General features: G+C 40.9%; 1 protein-coding gene across 2 annotated transcripts; it reads left to right on the top strand.

Annotated features, from left to right (window-relative positions):
• The first annotated feature begins 1,456 nt into the window (after positions 1–1,456).
• LOC121993994 (terpene synthase 10-like) lies at positions 1,457–3,880 on the top strand. Of its 2 annotated transcripts, none has more exons than XM_042548201.1 (7): positions 1,457–1,724; positions 1,815–2,094; positions 2,156–2,543; positions 2,643–2,861; positions 2,970–3,108; positions 3,209–3,442; positions 3,524–3,880. In XM_042548201.1, the coding sequence occupies exons 1-7, from the start codon at positions 1,530–1,532 to the stop codon at positions 3,839–3,841; spliced, it is 1,773 nt and encodes a 590-aa protein (XP_042404135.1). In that variant the 5' UTR covers positions 1,457–1,529; the 3' UTR covers positions 3,842–3,880. The 2 variants fall into 2 exon arrangements, with proteins under 2 accessions (XP_042404135.1, XP_042404134.1); XM_042548200.1 differs by having other exon boundaries at positions 1,457–1,736.
• The last annotated feature ends 18,929 nt before the right edge of the window (positions 3,881–22,809 follow it).

The raw sequence follows: 22,809 nt of genomic DNA, 5'->3' as shown, positions 1-22,809 counted from the left end.
AATCTGCAACTTGCCTCTGTAAATCCTCAATCGTCATTATGTCCTGGACGCTAGACCACGGTGCTCAGCTTCCTCCACTGAAGCTTGCATGTTATTGCGACCGCGATGACCCACAATTGGATCTGTTAATGACATTCATGGGCTCTGATATAACTGATGCCGGGTAGGATAGCGATTATCCTGTGGGCTGATGCGAAAAGGAAAATTGAGGAAAAGACAAGAAGAGGAACCTTTAAGAAGGAGACTTTTTATTAAACTTGAGGGGTTAATCCCTCAACATCTAAATATGACTCTTGTATAGACCATAACCTAAGATTAAAATAAGGAAATTAAAGAAATTACAATAATTACAATTAACATATCTTAATTCAAATCTTGTAAAGAAAGGAAATGACTTTTTACCCAAAAAGGAAAATAACTAACTTAACGATCTTAACTCAAATCAAGACGCGGATCAAAATAAATTCTTTCTATAAAATATCAGAAATACGAAAATTATCCTAAATATCTAAAAAAATAATAATTACCAAAAATAGCCAAAGACCCTAAAAGGGTTTAAACATTATAATTTGGGGTTGAAAATTGACGGTTATGATTACACCTGTAATAAATGTAGGTTTTCGAATCATGCACGTGTGATGATAGATAAAATCTGATTTCGAGTCCCGGATCAAAAGTTATATTCATTTAAAATTTGACAACTTATATTGGATTTTAACATGGAATACCGACTGATCATTCTAGCAAAAATCTTTTATTTTTTTAGTGGCCATTACAATAAATATATAGGTCCAATATCCTTATCCTCACCTAATTTATTTATAAATTTTAATAACCCACTTTCTTATTTGTTAAAACAAATTAAAGAATCCTATGCTCATCTTATTCATGTGTTTATTGTAAGAGAGAGAGACATTATCGTGAGAAAGAAGGTTAGACTAATAATTAATCAATTTCAGAGACTTTAAATTGTGCCCAATTAAATTAATCAATTTCAGAGGCTTTAAATTGTGCCCAATTTCTAGCGACGATCACTAGTCTTGTGTTTTCAGCCGACAATCCGTAAACGTCGCTTTCGTTGACAATCTTTTGCTTGCACATGCATAAATAATAATAATAAAATCTTTTTCACGATAACTCGACGTTATGCTTTCGTTTTAAAATAGGAGACGGCGTTATATTACTCCTGTTTCTCCTACCCACGTGAAAATAGGCATTATATTAAAGTTTTTTCAGTAAACATGTCTCTTTTCCTTGTTCCATCCATCAATCACATTCACATCATTTATTTACGCCCCAATTTCGAAGACAACATTAACGATGCTTTAGTTAGTTTTCATTGATCATTAATTAGAAGAATACTTAGCTTGCAGTCGAAGGATCGATGCTTACGACCATATCACGGCACTGACGTCCATATATAGCATGTACACTTCCTCTGCTCTGCTCTGTATAAGGAATGCCCCAACCCAACCAATTCAACGTATCAATCAGCTGCCTCCAACAATCTGACAAGCATTACGTTAATCATGTCTCCTTCTCTTGTCGCACCATCATACATCCCTTTTCACCTAAAGCTCTGTGATCTCCGGCGATCCACCACCACCGAGCGGCCATGCTTTCCACTCATCCATTGCACGGCCAGCAGGCAATCGCCGGCGTTGGGAAAATCGACCCATTACCGGCCCAACTCGTGGAGCAACGACTACATACAGTCACTCACCGTTAAGTCTCCTGTAATTAGTTCTACTACTCCCTCAACATCTCTGTTTTTTCTTTGGATTAAATCTAAATCAAAACTTTATCTGTTAAAGGTAGAGGAGAAGGATCGGACAAGGAGAATAGTGTTGCTGAAAGAGATAATTAGAAAAGTAATATGCGAGAAGAAGGAAGTGGAAGAGCAGCTCCGGCTGATCGACCACCTGCAACAACTTGGAGTGGCTTACCATTTCAAAGACGACATTAAAGATGCTTTAGCTAGCATTCATGCATCACTAGAAGACATAATTAGCTTGCAGCAGAAGGATACTGACGTCCATGTCACTGCACTTCTCTTCAGGCTTTTTAGAGAAAACGGATTCTCGATCACAGACGGTATATATACAGTACCCATTTAATTAACATTTTATAACTGTAATTAATGCATATATTGCAGATATCTTCAAGAGTTTCAGGGATGGGAACGGCCAGTTCTTCGAATTTTCCGTCGAAGGAATGCTGAGTTTACATGAGACAGCTTTTTACGGAACAGAGGAGGAAGTGATACTGCAGGAGGCCATGGATTTCACCACCCGGAACTTGAGAAATCTCCTGGACCAAGGATCCATTACTGAACCTGGCCTAAAGCAGAAAGTGTCCTATGCGTTGGAGCTCCCATTGAACTGGAGGTTGGAAAGACTACACGCCAGGTGGTTCATACAATTCTGCAGCCAAAGCAACAAAGACGAGTGCAGTATGATTAATCCTGTACTTTTAGAATTCGCAAAGTTGGATTTCAACAGGGTTCAGCATACGCACAAGAAAGAACTCAGCAAACTTTCGAGGTATAATTAGTAAGTTATATTGGAGCTAGCCATATGAATGCATGCATCGCGAATTGAATTCAAAAGCAGTACTCTGTAATATGTATATGAATCGAACAGATGGTGGGCAGATCTTGGACTCGCACAGCGTCTGCCATTCTTCAGAGACAGGTTGATGGCCAACTACTTGTGGACCGTTGGGTGCGCCTTTGAACCAGAATATTGGAGTTTTCGAGAGATAGAGACCCAAGCCAATTGCTTCATCGCACTGCTGGATGATGTTTATGACGTCTACGGCAAGTTGGAAGAGCTTGAGATATTCACAGATGCAATAGAGAGGTAATTATATTAATTAACAGTGAATCGATCTAGTCCCAACTCTGATCAACTTATAGATGATAAATGCTTGTTTGGTTTTGATACATGTTCGTAATTGATTAATTTCAGGTGGGATGTCAATGCGGTCGACAAACTCCCAGATTACCTGAGGCTCTGTTTTCTGGCCGTCTTCAACACAGCAAACGAAGCTGCCTATCGAGTACTCAAAGAAAAAGGGTTTAACGTACTGCCATATCTAAGGAGATCTGTAATATATGTTTCTCACTTTCATCAGTAAATTTAATCCTTAATTATTAACTAAAAATCCGCACTGTTGATTAAATAATTAGTTATTTTGGTCGATGCAGTGGAGTGATCTCTGCAAAGCCTTTTTGTTGGAAGCTAAATGGTCTCACGAGAAGTACACTCCCACAGTCGAAGAGTATTTGGAAAATGGATGGATCTCGGGATCAGGGCATATCTTCCTCACTCTTGCCTACTGCATGAGCCCATACTTAACCAAAACAGACCTAGAAAATTTCAGAACTTACACACAATTTCTACAATGGTCCTCCATGAACTTTCGCCTCTGCAATGATCTCGTATATTTTCAAACTGTGATCGTTTTGTATTCAATTTCAGTTGAACTTTAAGCAGTTGCAGGTGCTGATGTGCATGCGCAGGTTGAAATGGGAAGAAGCGATGGGCCCTCGGCCATCCACTGTCTGATGCAGGAGAAAGATGTTTTAGAGGCGGAGGCTCGGGAGATGATCAAGGAGATGATCATGGCAAATTGGAGAGCCATGAACGGGGATCGAGTGAATTATACAAATATGTTCGAGGAAAACTTCAAGATTTGCGCGATCAACCTTAATCGAACGGCGCAGTTTTTCTACCGGGGTACAGATAGATACAGTGAGTACGATTCAGAAATCAAAGATTCAGTGGTCTCATTGTTAGTCGAACCGATCTATATACGTACACTATATAGATTTACATAAGCTTAACGTTGGAAATAATATGAATGGAAAAGTTGTGGATGGGAGAAAATTCAATTGTGAATGAGATTTTAATCATACGTAGAAGTTTTATTACAATGAGGTTTGATATGGTGCATGTTCGTGGGGCCTGTAAGATGAGGTGGTCATAAGTCAAGCTTACATGGAGGTCATAAGCCAAGCTTACGTGGAGGTCAGAAGTCAAACTTACGTGAAGGTCAAAGGTCAAGCTTATATGGAGGTCAGAAGTCAAACTTACATGGCTAGTCAGAAGTCACACTCACGTGGCCTGGGTCAAAGTCTCAGCTGACGGGCAGTTAAAGGATAGGAGTATAAGTCAGACAAGGGCTAGCCCTGATAGTGGTCAAAGATAGCCCATGGGCCAGGTATAGCTGAGAATTGAACCCACAAGCCAAGGTAAAGGAGAGAAGGCCTGGAGCGTAGAATAAACAGACCTGACGCACAGGTCAGGTTGTACGAGCCAGGGATAACGGTAAACAGAAGCAGGTCGAGAACAGACCTAGTGCACAGGTCGGGACGTACAAGCCAAGGATAGAGGTGAACAGAAGCAGGTCGGGAACAGACCTAGTGCACAGGTCGGGATGTACAAGCCAAGGTTAGCGGTGAACAGAAGCAGGTTGGGAAACAGACCTGGCATTCAGGTCGGGAAACAAACCTGGCATTCAGGTCGGGACATACAAGCCAAGGATAATAGTAAGCGGAAGCTGGTCGGGAAACAGACCTAACGCACAGGTCAGGATGTACGAGCCAGGGATAACGGTAAACAAAAGCAGGTCAGGAACAGACCTAGTGCACAGGTCGGGACGTACAAGCCAAGGATAGCGGTGAACAGAAGTAGGTCGGAAAACAGACCTAGCATGCAGGTCGGGACGGGCAAGCCATGGATAGCAGTAAATAGTAAACATGTCTGGACATAGACCTGACGTGCAGGTCGGGACAAGCCATGGATAGCAGTGTTAGTTAGAGCCCTAGAGCCAATCATTTGATGATTGTTGTATGGACTCATTGTATCATATTCTTATATAAAAAGGCATTTTGTTTTTTGATTATTATGCTTACTTGTATTGGTGCAAAATAAACTAAGTATAATAGCGTCCTTGAGTAGAAGGTTCTTACCTATATCAATCGGTTAGTTGAACCGATAGTGAGATGATATAGGGAACACTACTCTTAATCATTCCTAGTCGAGTATTAATATTCAGGGACAATGTTAATGTGACGAGACTAGCATGTAGGTCAACTCACTACAACAAAAACCCTCATAGACATCGGTTGTCCACCGATGTCTATTACATTTTCGATCGATGTCTATGAAGGCGATGTAAAAGGTCTGTCATTTTAGGCATCGGGTTAAAACCGGTGTAGTATCACTTAACGACATCGGGTGTAAAACCGATGTAATATTATATGTTAATAACACCAGTTTTGGCAGCGGTATACGACCGATGTAATATTAGTTAATGACACCGGTTTTGCAGCGGTGGAAAACCGATATAATATCAGTATTGTTTAACGACACAAATTCGATTTCCAAAATAGTGAAAAACCAATATTATCACCAAACAAATCATAAAATTAAGTTAATATTATTAATTCACTAACAAAATCACAAATAAAAATGCACCGATGTATCTAAATACACCAAGTCAATATCCATATAACCAACACATAAATATTCTTCTTACAACATAAAAAGATAATAGATATTGTGCACATCAAGTCAGTATCCACAAATTACACATAACTATTTTTCTTACAACATCAAAAGGTAATAGATAGTACACAAATATTATTCTTACTGGTGCCAACGTTATCCTTCTTGCTTTGTGCAGAGATTTAACTAAATCTTCCCCAGTAGTTTTATTTGTTAATAGACAATTCTCTTTATTTATTACTGGATGGGCACCTTTGCTTGTTTGATGTCCTGAGGGTGACAACTGATTGGTGATTCTTTGTAAAGGAGGCCTCAATCTTAAAGGAGTCATTGGAGGCTTTGGGAACTTTGCAACATCCTTCTTGGTTGTCCTCTCACTATTTAATTGATTCTCCAATTCTCTTACCTGAATAGAATAAAATAGTCAATATGGATATAAAGCAGTTTGTTGCTTACATAAGGAAAATTAAAGATGCTGTAAATTCTACTCAAATAGAGATTGAAAATGAGATAAGTAACCTTTTGCTGGTAATTTTTACTTGTTTGCTCAGCTTCTTTGATATGCACATTTGAAATAATCTGTTAAAGTGCAGAAAGCAAGGTCAATGACAAATCTCTCATAGATGCACCTAAAATGGCAAGTACTGAAGTCCCCTCCATTAGCACAAGTGTGAATAACAATGTTCAGAGCATCAACAACTCATTGATTCATGAGAGTTCTTTCATCCAAGAAGATCCAGGAGTTCACATGATCTTCTCTACTAAACCAGCTAAATTTGCAAATTCAAATGATGAAGTAAGACCAATCCAGTCCCTGCAGAGTGCATTTCAAACGAATCCTGCTCAATCTCTCACCAAAAGTTGAATTAGAAAACAAGTTTGATGTATATTTAAAGGGAAGACTAACCATATTTCACTAGCTCATCGATGAAGTTGTTGTAGAACTGATACCTTTAGGATTCACAAATCCTCTTCCATCTACAAAGAAAGTAGCATTCATATAAAATAACAGAATTAGTGTTTTTTAATAACACTCTAACCGATCTAAAAGTTTCAGGGAGTCATACTCGGAAGAAGTCTTGACCAAGAGATGGAGAATATGTAGGAGTCCAATCCCAATTCAGCCATCAGCTTGACATCTTCCTAATAAATCATCTCATCTTACTGAAAGTTACTTGTATGATTCTTCTATAATCAAACTAACTCTTTAATTGTGCGATTGCTTAGGAAGTAGCTTTAATAGTCATCAATGGGTAATAATTAAGTTAAGATTCAAACCCAAAATGAAACAGATAGAAGAAGCTTTTATATATTGTTACATTAAAAAAGGTGAACCTAAAAAGTGTGTAGTTATACCTTATATTTGTGATACCCATCTGAAGCTACATCTGTTGTACTTTTGTCCATCATTCGTCCTAAAATATTCATCATAAAAAAAGATCAATAATTCTCAGAAAGTTAAACGGTGGTTATAGTAATTAAACACAGGATTATAATATCAATGACTGAAATTCCATTACTCAAATGCATTCAAATGTGAAGTGTTGAGCTACTCATTCTTTCGGAGTCTACTCATCTCCTCTTACGAAATTATCAGAGGTGTTATAGATGTGAAGACATACCAGTCAACAAGCTCATTGTGAGGCTCATATATTCGAAGAAGTACACCAGAAAATCCACCTTTTGGATGATAGATCGATCAAGAGGATATCTAACTGGAGGAAGAAACTAGGCAATTGTTTTGAAGCTTACCTTGATCCCCTTGTTTTACTTCCAGCTCATTTAATTGGTTCTGATAGATATGTTTTAGCAAGGGAAGCAATTGTTAAACTTGTTTTGACCATTTGTCAGTTCCTGAAGATGATACAAATTGAATATGCACATAAAATTGTCATAAACCCAGTCTAACACCAGATTGGGTTTATGACAATTTTGATAAGTACTATGATTTGGTCACTCCTGATACTAGTCTTGTTAGTCCTGAGACTGATGCTAATCCTAAGACTAAAGAAATTGCAAAAAAAAAAAATGATGATAGTGGGTTTATGGTGCATACAGATAAAGCCAGAAAATAGACCTTCAATTAGCATGGTTATCAACATGTTGGAAGGAAGCATCATGGACCTGCAAATGCCACCAAAACCAAAATTCAGTTAGAGTGCCATTTGAAGATTATTAAATGATGCAATATTATTTTTGTTTCTATAGTATTCTGAACAATAAAACAAAATCAAGCCTGTATAACATTTGACTTGAATGTAATCTGTGATCAAAGTAATTTCTTAATTCTGTTTTTTGTGGTGAGATTATATTGGAAAACAAATATTGTTTAAATGCTTGTTGACCTCATAATGTTGTAAAAGAGTCGCACAAATAATTGTTTATCATATGCCAAGCTAGTAATAGGGAGATATATATTCCCTTTAGCACCCATAACAGTCAACAGGATAAGATAGTCCATTCAGATTAGAGAATTATATGGGAAAGCTAGTTGTTGTTCTTTCCAATTTCCATCATTTTGATTGTAGAGGTGAAGAGTTTCTGTCTACCTCTAATTTTGTTTGTACATAATAACAACAAAGAGAAATTCTTGTCAAATAGTTTAGCAACAACTGGAATGTAGGAACAATTTCAAACTGTGATTGAATTAAGCCAATGAATTTTTACAGGATCTGTGAACTTTTCAGGGGTAGAAATATGCATCTAAATCTTTATGGGAGTCAAGTGAGACTAAACTTATTCCTAGTTAAAATTCTTCCCTGGACCAAGAATGTTTAGGATCTACTGAAACAGGAATGAAGAGGTCCAGCTAATGGATTCCAAAAATCAGAAAAAGTAAGGACATTATAAAGCTCGTAATCGGGCACGCAAGCTTGAACTCCAAAAGATTTTTTTTCTTCGTATGCTAGAAACTTCATTCAAATCTCTTGCTGGAAAGATCAAAACAACTGACTAATTAATTATTAGAATTACTATATCACCCTAGTAATAGCTCCAATAATCAACAAGCTTGTCACTTAATTGGCACAATCTTTCCGGATCTGGTCTATCCTAAACCCTAAACCGTATTAGGAACTATTCAGATGGATTCAGATAATTAACTTGGTCATGAATCGATTTAACAAGAAGGTCAAAAGACAATACTCACTTAATGATCAAAGCCTTTAAGTTGTATATGTAGCGCATCTAAGAAGCCCAACACACAAATCCTGTAGAAACAACAACAACAAAAAGAGGTAAATTTATAAGCCAGAAAACATGGCATATTAGTGAAAAGAATTAGCATAGATATAAAAGAAACTTGATAGTTCAAGGAATACATAAAACCAACTTAGCAACAAGAAATAACAACTCCTCAATCTAGCAAACAAAAATGATAAAATCAACTCAGGATAGTGTTTGAGGAAATTCATCAAACACATTGCATACATCAATCAATTAATACTTGCAATCAAGAGATCAAGAAGATGAAACTCTAATATTTTTTAGTTTCCACTATACTTGAGTTTCTATGTTACACATGCAAGAACATGGCCTTGACAAGCAAAGTTTCAAGCTTATTTGAGTTTCAAGAAATTTAACTGACGAAGAAGAAATCACCTACCAATCTCAATTGCATAGTCTGACCACCACATTCTTTCGCGTCCATACCATCGCTACCACCGGACCAGAGATGATGTACTCCACAAGGGAACCAAAGAAGGGCTTCGCGGAGAGGTCGGCGTAGTGTTTCTCCGCAAAGGAGTGTTCCACGCCGACCAACTTCAACCCTGATCGACGCACAAAAAAAACCAAGGAAATTTCTCGTTTCTTCTCTAAAGTAGACGGGGAAAACAAAAAAGGATTGTAGTTGGTAAAATCTTCACCTTTCAAGTAGAAACCTTTTTTCTCAAACCTACTAATAATTTCTCCAACCTTTCAACTAAAAAAAAAAAGAAGAAGAAGGATTTTGGTGTTTCAGTAACATATCTACTATAAATTACGCAATGCAACGACGAAGAATAGATGAACGAAGCGAAGGAATAAGAAATCAAGGGGAGGAAGACGGAGAGCACACTAGGTCGCGTTGGACGTCGTTGGGCTTGATCATGATGAAGGTCTGTCTGTTCCATCGCCGTGCTCTCTTCGTTTCTATCGCTTGCTTGCTGACGTTGTCAAGGAGAATGATGACCGAAGGCACAACTTTCATAGAGTGGGAACAGAAACCCTAATCAGACTCAGCTCCACAGAAGATCCTGGCTAGAAGTGCGAGTCTTCCCAAGTCAAAACTACAAAAGCCAATCGATTTGCTGGCAGCGGACGCTGACCACGACCTTCCGCCTGGGGTTGGCCAGCGGTTGGGCATCCTCGGCATGTGCGGTGTCGCCGTCCGCGGGGTGGCCGATCGCGGGGTCACCGAAGGCAGCAGGGGCCATCGAGAATGAGATATTGAGCTCATTTGATTGAGTGAGTCTACTTGGAGTTCAAGATTTAGATTGATTAGAGGATGACACGGTCTATACCTCACATTGATCAATCTAGATGTCTAGGATAGAAGGACAATGTCATATATTGTGAGGAGTCACAATTAGTAGTCACAAGGTGATGTTGGATCTCATCATTCTTATAACTTGGGTAGTAATAATGTGTTGCTAGATACCGCTCATTACTTATGCTTCTAAATGGGTTTAGGAGCATTGCCAACGTTATAAGAACCTATAGGGTCACACACAAAGGACAATTAGATGGAGATTAGGTTCATATGATGAACCAAGAGGATTAGATTCATGTGATGAATCAAATTGGATTAAGAGTAATCCTAATTGAACTAATTGAGTTGGACTCAATTTGATTCATGTGTTCAATGAGTTTAATTTAGATTATGACTCATTGAATCAATTTAATTAAAGGAATTGTGTTAATCAAATGGTTGGATTTGATCAACCATGGGAGTTATAATGTCAAGTTTGACTTGACTTGAGAGGAAGAGGAAGAGTCAAGTTTGACTTGACCATTTGCCACCTCATTTGTGAGTTGACATTAGTAGGACTAATGATGATGTGCCACATCATCATAGTTGGCACATGTGTGTGCCACCTCATGGAGGTTACAAATCCTTTCTTTAATGGCCGGCCACATTAAATGGAATGGGGGTTACAATTGTGGCCGGCCACTTATGGTGTGGATGAAAATTTGATTTTCATTCAAGGCATTCATTCCTCCTTTCTCTCTTCTTGCTCTCCCTCTCCTCCTCCTTGGCCGAATCATCTAAGGTGCTAGCACACCTTTGTTTGGTCTTCTCCACCTAGTTTGTTCGTGTGGATATTTCTAGAGGATCGTACACTTGACGATCTCGAGATCCAGCGAACCGTTGGACGAGAGGGATTGCGAAGGGCATCGCATCGAGGGTAAATTCCTTCTCCTAGTGTAGATCTAGGCTTTAGTAAACTCGTACATGAAATTTTGTTTTATAAACTTCGCGCGGATCCGGTGGCATGGGAGATTCGGGGTTTTCGCAACGCGAAAAAGTGGTTTTTACGGCCCGAAAATCCCTACAAGCAGTAAATAGTAAACATGTTTGGACATAGACCTAGCGTGTAGGTCGGGATGTACAAGCCATGGATAGCAATAAATAGTAAGCAGGTCTGGACATAGACCTAGCGTGCAGGTTGGGACGTACAAGCCATGGATAGCAGTAAATAGTAAACAGATCTGGATATAGACCAAGCGTGCAGGTCGGGACGTACAAGCCATGGATAGAAGTAAATAGTAAACAGGTCTGGACATAGACCTAGCGTGCAGGTCGGGACATACAAGCCAAGGATAACGATAAACAGAAACAGGTCTAGACATAGACCTAGCGTATAGGTCAGGACATACAAACCAAGGATAACAGTAGACAAATGCAGGTCAGGAAACAGACCGGTCGGGTAGGTCGGAACTTGCAAACCATGGATTATAGCAGATCGTAGCAGGTTAGGAGGCAGACCCAGCATTTAGGCACTACAGGACAAACAAGCCAAGGAATCATAACCGCTTGCCAAAGAATGTCAGAGAACAATCAATGTATCAGGGAATATGCTAACAGTCAGGGATCTCTACGCCTTTGGTTTTGCCGCTAGCCTTTTATGAAGAGTCATGTGTCAATCACCACCAGACAAAGCCTGACACCCGACATTCCCTGACACTCGCCAAGTCCTAGAGACATCCGTTGCAGTATAAAAAGGGATGCTTTGTCCCTTATGCAGGTACACTCACTCATCATTTCTCACTAGTCTTTACTTTTCGTCCTTTCTCTGTGATTTCTGGGGAAAAAGTACCTGACTTGAGCGTCGAAGGGCCTGACCTGGGGACTTTTTCCCTGGTTTCTGGTCTCTAACGACTCGTGGGTTCGTCTAAGTGTGCGCAGAGCAACAGTGTCATCGTCCTGGTCATCTTTCTTCATCATCCGCCCGTGCGAACCTTTCCACGGGGTACCAGGTAGATCCAACGCTTCAGCGACTTTCCGTCAACTTCCAGTACAACAAGGCCCGGCTCCATCCGACTCAGCTTCCGGACGAGATCAAATTTGGCGCCATATGTGGGAACACAATAGCCTGTTCCGGAACGTAAAGATGGAGGAGTCTGGCCGCATTAATGTTACTATGACCGCCGGAGAATATGAACTTTTCAAGGAGGCCAAGAGGTGAGCCGCCTCCGAGAAGCAAGCGACCGTCTCGCGACCACGACAATCTCCCGCTGAAGCTTCCAAGGAGCCCCTCCCTGTCTCAGATCGGGGCTCTAAAAGAAAATAGCCTGAGGTATTTCCTCAGGTTCCTTATCGTGAGCCCGGTGTGGGGTATTATCAACCAGAGCCCCAGGGCCACAACCTCAAGAAAGAACAACCACAAGTCTTCATGGCTAAGAGCTCCTTGCCCAGAGACTCGAAGAAGGGGAAGGCTCTCATAATACCAGAAGTATTTCCGGAAGATCCAGACGAGAAAGTACCTTTCTCGGCCAGGATTTTAAATGAAAGACTGCCCAAGGGTTATAGGGCCCCGTCGATCGGAGAGTATGACGGGAGCAAAGACCCGGAAGAGCACTTACAAAAATTTAAAAATGCAGCCCTGCTGCACCAATACAGTGATGTCGTCAAGTGCCGAGTTTTCTTAAACACTTTAGCTGGCTCGGCGTTAAAGTGGTTTGACGGACTACCTCAAGGTTCCATCACCTGCTTTTTGGACTTCAAGACGACCTTCCTGTGTCATTTTACTAGTAGTAAAAAATATCAGAAGATAGATCACTGTCTTTTCTCTCTGAAGCAAGGGCCGACCGAGCCCTTAAGAGGTTATATCATCCGCTTTAATCAAGTGGCCCAGGATGTCCCCACCGCCACTTCGGAGATTTTAATGAGTGCCTTCTCTCATGGATTAGGAGAAGGAGAATTCTTCAGGGATCTCATCAAAAATCCCGCTCAGAATTTTGATGAGATGGTGGAAAAAGCTGCCTGCTACATTAAAGTAGAAGAAGCACAAGCGGCTCGGAGGAAAGCCGAAAGACCACCTCCCTCTACCAACAAGCCGGAGAGAAGAGTGCCTCAACCACCTCCTCAACCTCTACCGCGCGCCCGGGAAGCCAGACCTGCTTTCCATCCCGGGCCAGAGATCAAACCCGCTCCCCAAGTCGCAGCTGTGCATGCTCCCCGACCAGGACCATGGAATAATCGGTATTGCATTTACCATCGTTCTCAAACTCATGATACTAATCACTGTTTCTAGTTTGCTCGGGACTCCAAGCGGGCTGCAGAGTTAGGCTTACCACCGCCCGAGCTAGCCCCTTAAGTAATCAGGATGATGGAGGAACAACAAGCCGCAGTTGGATAGACCGGGCAGTCCCGCCCCGACCTAATAGGACCCAGTACCCTTCAACCTGGCCGGGGAAAAGAACCCGAAGGATCGCGGGAAGCCGAAAATAGAGGCAATGCTACCGTCAGGGAGATTGGCATGATCTCCGGTGGGCCAACTGATGGAGATTCAGGAAGAGCACGCAAGTCACATATGCGTTGTTTGGAGGTGCATACTGTTGGATGCAGTCAAGAGCAGGCTGTTGGCCCTGTTATCAGCTTAGGGCCTGCAGACCTAGAAGGTCTGGAGCTACCTCATGATGATGCTCTTATCATCAAAGCCATCATTGCCAATAGCCGAGTGGCTCGGGTTTTTGTTGACACCGGGAGCTCGGTTAATATTCTATTCAGGACCGCATTCGAGGAGATGCAGATTGATGCTACTGCACTCCAGCCGGTAGCCACATCTCTATATGGGTTTATATGCAATGAGGTGAATCCAATGGGTCAGATTAAGCTGGCTATATCTTTGGGCACCGAGCCGTTGGTGCGCACAAGGAGGAGCACTTTTATCGTAGTGGACTACCCCTCCTCTTTTAATGTCATTCTGGGAAGGCCTGCTCTGCATGAATTTAGGGCCGTCGTTTCAACCTTTCACCAGAAAATCAAATTTCCTGTTGACGAACATTCGGCAAAGTTAAAGGAGAGGAGAGTTTCTCGCCGGTGCTATATTGACATGGTCCGAGTGGAGGCTCGGAAAAATAAAAGGATGCAAGATGGAGGTGTTCACGCTGTTCAAGAAGAGCCTTCGCCCATGGCGGAAGAGCCCATCCCCTGGAAGAGGTGCAATTATATGCTGAACGCCCTGAAAGTGTAACTCGCTTGGCAAGCGACCTTCCTTCCCCCCTCAAGGAAGAGTTAATGCAGTGTTTGATCCGTAACCGGGACGTCTTCGCCTGGTCTATAGAGGAGTTACCTGATGTGTATAGATTGTATACACTTATTGGCATGTTTTAACGCACATTCACATACTTTGAGCATGCTTGATCTATGCATTTTTGTACTTTCAGCTTTCTTTTTTAGTATATTTACTCTCTTTGTTCGAAGATCTGCTTTTGTACATTTTCTGTACACAGGAGTCGAAATTGGTGAAGATTTCGTGTTCGAAGCCAAATTTGTTAGCAAAGCAAGGGAAGAAGGTGTTAGTTAGAGCCCTAGAGCCAATCATTTGATGATTGTTGTATGGACTCGTTGTATCATATTCTTATATATAAATAAAGGCATTTGTTTTTGGTTATTATACTTCTTGTACGATCAATGATGAGTCACACAGATCTTCCTATGTATCTTTGGAGTTATGCTCTAGACACAACAACCTTCATTCTCAACCGAGTTTCATCTAAGGCTGTAATAAAGACACCATATAGGATATGAACTGGGAGAGATGTCCAGGTGTCTTTTATGAGGATTTGGAGTTGTGAGGCTTACGTTCGACGTCAAGTCTCGGACAAATTAGGACCCAAATCCGACAAGTGCTATTTCATTGGATATCCCAAGGAAACGAAGGGATATTACTTCTACATTCCCAGTCAACACAAGGTAGTTGTGGCTAAGACTGGGGTATTTCTAGAAAGGGACTTTGTTTTTAGAAAGACTAGTGGGAGTACGTTCGATCTTGAAGAAGTTCAAGATATGGACCATAGCACTGAAGCCTCGATGGAAGTTGAACTGGAACCACAAAATGTTGTGGATGATGTTGTTCCACAAGGAGTTGGGGAACCACAACCAGTTCAAGTAGACCTACCTCTTCGCAGATCTGATAGGGTACGTCGTCATCCTGAGAGATACTCATTTCTCTTGTCTGATCATGATGACGTTGTGCTAATTGAGGATGAGCCTACCTCCTATCAGGAAGCTGTGATGAGTCTAGATTCCGAGAAATAGCTAGAGGCCATGAGATCCGAGATGGAATCCATGTACACCAACCAAGTATGGACTTTGGTTGATCCACCTGAAGGGGTTAAACTCATTGGGTGTAAGTGGGTCTTTAAGAGAAAGACTGACATGGATGGACTTATTTATAAGGGTCGCTTGGTAGCTAAAGGTTTCAAGCAAATTCATGGTATTGACTATGATGAAACTTTTTCTCCAGTAGCGATGTTTAAATCCATTCGGATCATGCTTGCTATTGCAGCGTACCACGATTATGAGATCTGGCAGATGGATGTCAAAACCGTGTTTCTGAATGGAAACCTGCTCGAGGATGTGTACATGACACAACCTGAGGGTTTTGTAGATCCACAGCATACTGCAGAGTATGCAAGCTGCATAGGTCCATTTATGGACTAAAGCAAGCTTCTTGGAGCTGGAATCTTAGATTCGATGATGCAATCAAACAGTTTGGTTTCATCAAGAATGAAGATGAACCTTGTGTCTACAAGAAGGTTGTTGGGAGCATAGTTTTCTTCCTTATATTGTATGTGGATGACATACTACTCATTGGGAAAGACATCCCTTTGCTGCAGTCTGTCAAAACTTGGCTAGGGACTTGTTTCTCAATGAACTCCTCCTCCTTGCCGTGACCATCAAGGGTGCTAGCACATCCTAGTGGTTTCTCTCTATCTCTTGCTTGTGTGGATACACATAGAGGAGTATCTATTTTGATACTCTCGAGATCCGGCGAACCTTGGACGAGCGGGATTACGTGAAGGGCTTCGCATCAAGGGTAAATTTCTTTTCTTCCTTGTAGATCTAGTGTAGATCTAGGTTAGAAACTCATACATGAAGTTTTTCAAAATTTTATAAACTTTGCACGGATCCGTGGCATAGGTTTCGGGATTTCCACAACATAAAAAGCGGTTTTTGCGGCCCGAAAAACTCAACAGTGTATCAGAGCCACGTGCAAAGCATGTACGAGTTTTGTTTTTGTTTTTATGAAAAAAATTCAGATCTGTAAGTTTCTGTATATTTGTGATTTTTATAGATTTTATGGGTATTTTTCTCGTAGAAGCGAAGCACAAGTGTTTAGACACTTGTAGGCTTCGACTACTGAGAAGATCTTTCCGAAACGGCAAGGTTTCACCCCAAATCATTTTGGGACAGTGGGCTAAGGCACTGTAGGATCGCTAAGGAACACTTGCGATGGTTATATCGCGGGTAGGGGTGCTGCCCCTGACCCCGCAAGGGGCTTCGTTCCGCGATTGCGCCCGAAAATCGCTAAACGGGACCGCCGGGAATTTTTACTCATAAAAATTGTAAAAATTATGGAAAATTTATAGAAATTTATATAAATAACATAATTTAGAATTATGTATTATTTGTGATAGTCATGACCCAAAAGACCCAATTAGATTGAAAAAAAAATTGTGTTGTAATTCATAATATGGCCTACGTGCCATTTTGTGTTTGTGCATGTTGTACTTGATTCGCGACCTGCGCGTCGTGCCTTCCTCTATTTTATATTCCTGTTATAAAAAAATAGTTTTTAGACTCGAATGTAACTCGAGTTTCAAAATTGTAATTTACAAAATTGGAGCGGTGGAAGGTCCACTCGAGACGGAGTTACGAGGAGGGCGCGAGCAACACAAGGTGGTCAAAGGAAGGAGCTTGAGAAGCTGTTGACCTTAGGTTGACCATCCGATCTTCTCATTGGCTTGAGAAGATCGTAGTAGGGTCATGACTAATCACAAAAAATATTTAATTAATTGCTTGTGTGTGTATATGTGATGCATGCTAGAATAGTAATTAATTAGCACCTTGACGATTAGATTAGATCTAAATCGCGTACATGATGCGCCCTAACGATTAGATTAGATCTAAATCGTGTATATGATACACCTCGTCGATTAGATTAGATCTCAATCGCGTCAACTCGTAATGCCTACCATGCCGTGATACCTATCACTACCTCGATCACATGTTGTTGTTGAATCTGCCAAAGTAGAGCAACACTTATTATCTTGGTAGGGTATGGAGGGACAATCTTGGTCCCGCCTATCAACGCATGGGTGAGTAAAACTCAATTAGATTGAGCAACTAGTTAACTCAATTGGATCGAGTTTAACTATAGGCATTTTCCAATGGTTGGTAGATAGGTCAAAATCACGTTTATATTAACTCTTGGGCGTATTAGTTAAAGCTAACTCGAGTTTTAATATAAAATGTGGATCTTGATCCTATAAACAAGAGTTGCATAGAGATGTAATTGGTAATTAGTTACCTACCGATCATACTAAGTCTTGGGCGATTTAGCCAAAGCTAACTCAAGGCGTAGTATGATGTGGATCTTGCCCCACATGAATTATAGAATTCAGTGGGAGCATCATTTAATTAAAGGTCTAATTAGATGATTAATAGAATATGATATTTATTTATTTTCTGCATTTTTCTGTTGTAGATAACCATGATGTCAAATACGAACTCTTTCTCCCTGCGTTCCGTCCTTGAGAAGGACAAGCTCAAGGAGCAAATTTCCTGGACTGGTACAGGAACCCGAGAATCGTTCTCACATAAGAACGTAAACACCTCCTGCCACTGCCACGCGAGCTGACCGTGATGCTTACAAGAAGCATCAAGATGACGCGTTAGATGTGTCATGTCTTATGCTCGCAACCATGAACTCTGAGCTTCAGAAGCAACACGAGTTGATGGGTGCTTATGATATGGTTGAACATCTTCGTCAACTATATCAAGGACAAGCGAGGCACGAGAGATTCGAGATCTCTAAGGCACTGTTTTAGTGCAAGATGCAAGATGGGACTCCCATAGGCCCATATGTACTCAAAATGATTGGGTACATAGAAAACCTACAGAGGTTGGGATTCCCACTTGGCCAAGAGCTGGCCACTGATCTGATCTTGCAATCCTTGCCAGATAGCTATAGTCAATTCGTTCAAAATTATAACATGAACGAAATTGACAAGCCACTGCCCGAGCTGCTTAGCATGTTAAGAACTGCTGAGCTCAACCTTAAGAAGGTTAAGCCTAACTCCATTTTGATGGTGAAAAAGGGCAAAGGCAAGGGCAAGCCCAAAGGCAAGGGAAAGTTCCAAGCCAAGGGCAAAGACAAGGCACTAAAACCCAAAGGAGGGGTCGCCAAGGATGCTACCTGCTTCCACTGCGGTCAGACCGGGCACTGGAAGAGGAACTGCAAAGTGTACCTGGAAGATCTTAAGAAGAAGAGAAGTGAGACTTCCACTTTAGGTATCTATGTTATAGAAGTCAATCTATCTATTTCTTCATCATGGGTATTAGATACCGGATGTGCTTCTCACATTTGTACTAATGTGCAGGCGCTGAGAAATAGCAGGGCATTGACGAAGGGCAAGGTGGACCTACGCGTAGGCAATGGAGCACGGGTTACTGCTGTTGCTGTAAGAACTTATCATCTATCTCTGCCTTTTGGGCTTGTATTAGAATTAGATGAATGTTGTTATGTGTCTGCTTTAACTAAGAACATAATTTCAGTTTCTTGTTTGGACAAGAAAGGTTTTTCATTTATTATAAAGAACAAATATTGTTTAGTTTATTTAAATGATATGTTCTATTGTAGTGCACCTCTGATGAACGGACTCTATATTCTAGACCTTGAGAACCCTATCTATAACATAAGTACCAAGAGGTTCAAGTCAAATGACATGAACCAAACCTATCTTTGGCACTGTCGCTTAGGTCATATAAATGACAAACGCTTATCCCAGCTCCATAAAGATGGATTGCTGGACTCATTTGATTTTGAATCATATGAGACATGCGAGTCATGCCTTCTAGGTAAGATGACCAAGACTCCCTTTAGTGGACACAGTGAGAGAGCGACTGACTTGTTAGGTCTTATACATAGTGATGTATGTGGCCCTTTCAATATCACTGCTAAAGGTGGTTATAGGTACTTCATTACATTTACTGATGACTTCAGTAGATATGGTTATATGTACCTGATGACACATAAGTCAGAATCCTTTGAAATTTCAAAGAATTCAAGAATAAAGTACAAAACCAGCTTGGCAAAAGTATTAAGATACTTCGATCAGATCGAGGTGGTGAATACCTTAGCCATGAGTTTCGTGACTATCTAGCTGAGTGTGGGATTTTATCTCAACTCACTCCTCCTGGAACACCACAGTGGAATGGTGTATCCGAAAGGAGGAATCGTACCTTATTAGATATGGTACGATCTATGATGAGTCACACAGATCTTCCTATGTATCTTTGGGGTTATGCTCTAGACACAGCAGCCTTTATTCTCAACTGAGTTCCATCTAAGGCTGTAATAAAGACATCATATAGGATATGGACGGGGAGAGATGCCCAGGTGTCTTTTATGAGGATTTGGGGTTGTGAGGCTTACGTTCGACGTCAAGTCTCAGACAAATTGGGACCCAAATCCGACAAGTGCTATTTCATTAAATATCCCAAGGAAACGAAGGGATATTACTTCTATATTCCCAGTCAACACAAGGTAGTTGTGGCTAAGACTGGGGTATTTCTAGAAAGGGACTTTGTTTTTAGAAATACTAGTGGGAGTACGTTCGATCTTGAAGAAGTTCAAGATATGGACCATAACATTGAAACCTCGATGGAAGTTGAACTGGAACCACAAAGTGTTGTGGATGATGTTGTTCCATAAGGAGTTGAGGAACCACAACCAGTTCAAATAGACCTACCTCTTCGCAAATCTGATAGGGTACATTGTCAGCCTGAAAGATACTCATTTCTCTTGTCTGACCATGATGACGTTGTGCTCATTGAGGATGAGCCTACCTCCTATTAGGAAGTTGTGATGAGTCCAGATTCCGAGAAATGGCTAGAGGCCATGAGATCCGAGATGGAATCCATGTACACCAACCAAGTATGGACTTTGGTTGATCCACCTGAAGGGGTTAAACCCATTGGGTGTAAGTGGGTCTTTAAGAGAAAGACTGACATGGATGGACTTATTTATAAGGGTCGCTTGATAGCTAAAGGTTTCAAGCAAATTCATGGTATTAACTATGATGAAACTTTTTCTCCAGTAGCGATGTTTAAATCCATTCGTATCATGCTTGCTATTGCAGCGTACCACGATTATGAGATCTGGCAGATGGATGTCAAAACCGCGTTTCTGAATGGAAACCTGCTCGAGGATGTGTACATGACACAACCTGAGGGTTTTGTAGATCAGCAGTATACTAGCAGAGTATGCAAGCTGCATAGGTCCATTTATGGACTAAAGCAAGCTTCTCGGAGCTGGAATCTTCGATTCGATGATGCAATCAAACAGTTTGGTTTCATCAAGAATGAAGATGAACCTTGTGTCTACAAGAAGGTTGTTGGGAGCACAGTTGTCTTCCTTATATTGTATGTGGATGACATACTACTCATTGGGAAATATATCCCTTTGCTGCAGTCTGTCAAGACTTGGCTAGGGACTTGTTTCTCAATGAAGGACTTAGGTGAAGCATCCCGCATTCTAGACATACAGATCTATAGAGATAGATCTAAGAGATTGCTTGGCCTATGTCAGAGTACATATATTGACAAGGTACTCCTACGGTTTTCCATGCAGAACTCCAAGAAGGGATTTCTGCCGATGTCACATGGCGTGAATCTTTCGAAGACTCAAGGTCCCTCTTCTAAAGAGGAGAGAGACCGCATGGATCAGATCCCTTATGCCTCAGCCATAGGATCTATCATGTACACCATGCTATGTACTCGTCCTGATGTCTCGTATGCTTTGAGCATGACGAGCAGATACCAGTCAGATCCAGGTGAAAGTCACTGGATAGCGATCAAGAATATTCTTAAGTACTTGAGAAGGACTAAAGAATATTTCTTGATATATGGAGGTGATGACGAGTTAGCTGTAAAAGGTTACAGTGATGCCAACTTCCAGACCGATCAGGATGATTATCGATCACAATCAGGGTTCGTGTTTTGCATAAATGGTGGTGCTGTGAGATGGAAGAGTTCGAAGCAGGACACAGTAGCTGATTCTACGACAGAGGTCGAGTATATTGCTGCATCAGAAGCAGCAAAGGAGGCAGTTTGGATCCGCAAGTTCATTACCGAGCTTGGGGTGGTTCCTAGCATAGCTGATCCCATAGAGCTCTATTGTGACAACAATGGAGCAATAGCACAGGCTAAGGAACCTCGCTCACACCAGCGGACCAAACACATACTACGGTGCTTCCATCTCATTCGAGAGATTATCGAGAGAGGAGATATGAAGATTTGCAGAGTACCCACAGAGGCTAACATTGCAGATCCCTTGACCAAGGCTTTGACACAGAGAAAGCATGATGGTCACACTAGGTCATTAGGGCTTAGAGCCTACACTGATTGGCACTAGTGCTAGTGGGAGATTGTTAGTTAGAGCCCTAGAGTCAATCATTTGATGATTGTTGTATGGACTTATTGTATCATATTCTTGTATATAAATAAAGGTATTTATTTTTGGTTATTATGCTTACTTGTATTAGTGCCAAATAACTAAGTATAATAGCATCCTTGAGTAGAAGGTTCTTACCTATATCAATCGATTGGTTGAATCGATAGTGAAATGATATAGGGAACACTGCTCTTAATCATTCCTAGTCGAGTATTAACATTCAGGGACAATGTTAATGCGATGAGACTAGCATGTAAGTCAACTCGATGACTTGATCTCACAAGTCATGGATATGGAGATATCAAGTTGACACATGAGTATGCATTGGAGAATTTATACTGAATGACCCGCCATGAGAAAGTATCATGGATCGTTATATAAGTGTCATATACTTTCTCATGTGGCTATTAGTATGACTACTAGTCCTTGGACCAGAAGTCACCATGGTTCCCTACATAAGAAGTTACGTACTTTGGCTTCGTCAAACGTCACCCGTAACTGGGTGGACTATAAAGGCGATTACTGGGTATGTAACAAATTATGCGGAGGGATGTGAGTGATGTAGATGGGATCTATCCCTCCTATATGACGGGAGTGACATCGATATTCTTGATAGAGTGAGACCACTAAGTGCATGGTCATGCCCAAGTGAGTCAATATGAGGTATTGAGCTCATTTGATTGAGTGAGTCTACTTAGATTTCAAGATTTAGATTGATTAGAGGATGACACGATCTATGCCTTATATTGATCAATCTAGATGTCTAGGATAGAAGGATAATGTCATATATTGTGAGGAGTCACAATTAGTAGTCACAAGGTGATGTTGGATCTCAACATTCTTGTAAATTGGGTAGTAATGATGTGTTGCTAGATACCACTCATTACTTATGCTTCTAAATAGGTTTAGGAGCATTGTCAACGTTAAAAGAACCTATAGGGTCACACACAAAGGTCAATTTGATGGAGATTTGGTTCATTTGATGAACCTGAAGGATTAGGTTCATGTGATGAATCAAATTGGATTAAGAGTAATCTAAATTGAGCTAATTGAGTTGGACTCAATTTGGGTCATGTATTAAGTGTGCCTAATTTGGACTTAGACTCATTTAATTAATTTAATTCAATGAA

Source organism: Zingiber officinale, chromosome 6A (genome assembly GCF_018446385.1).
Source record: "Zingiber officinale cultivar Zhangliang chromosome 6A, Zo_v1.1, whole genome shotgun sequence".
NCBI classification, from domain to species: domain Eukaryota; kingdom Viridiplantae; phylum Streptophyta; class Magnoliopsida; order Zingiberales; family Zingiberaceae; genus Zingiber; species Zingiber officinale.
This window is presented reverse-complemented; position numbering and strand designations above follow the sequence as displayed.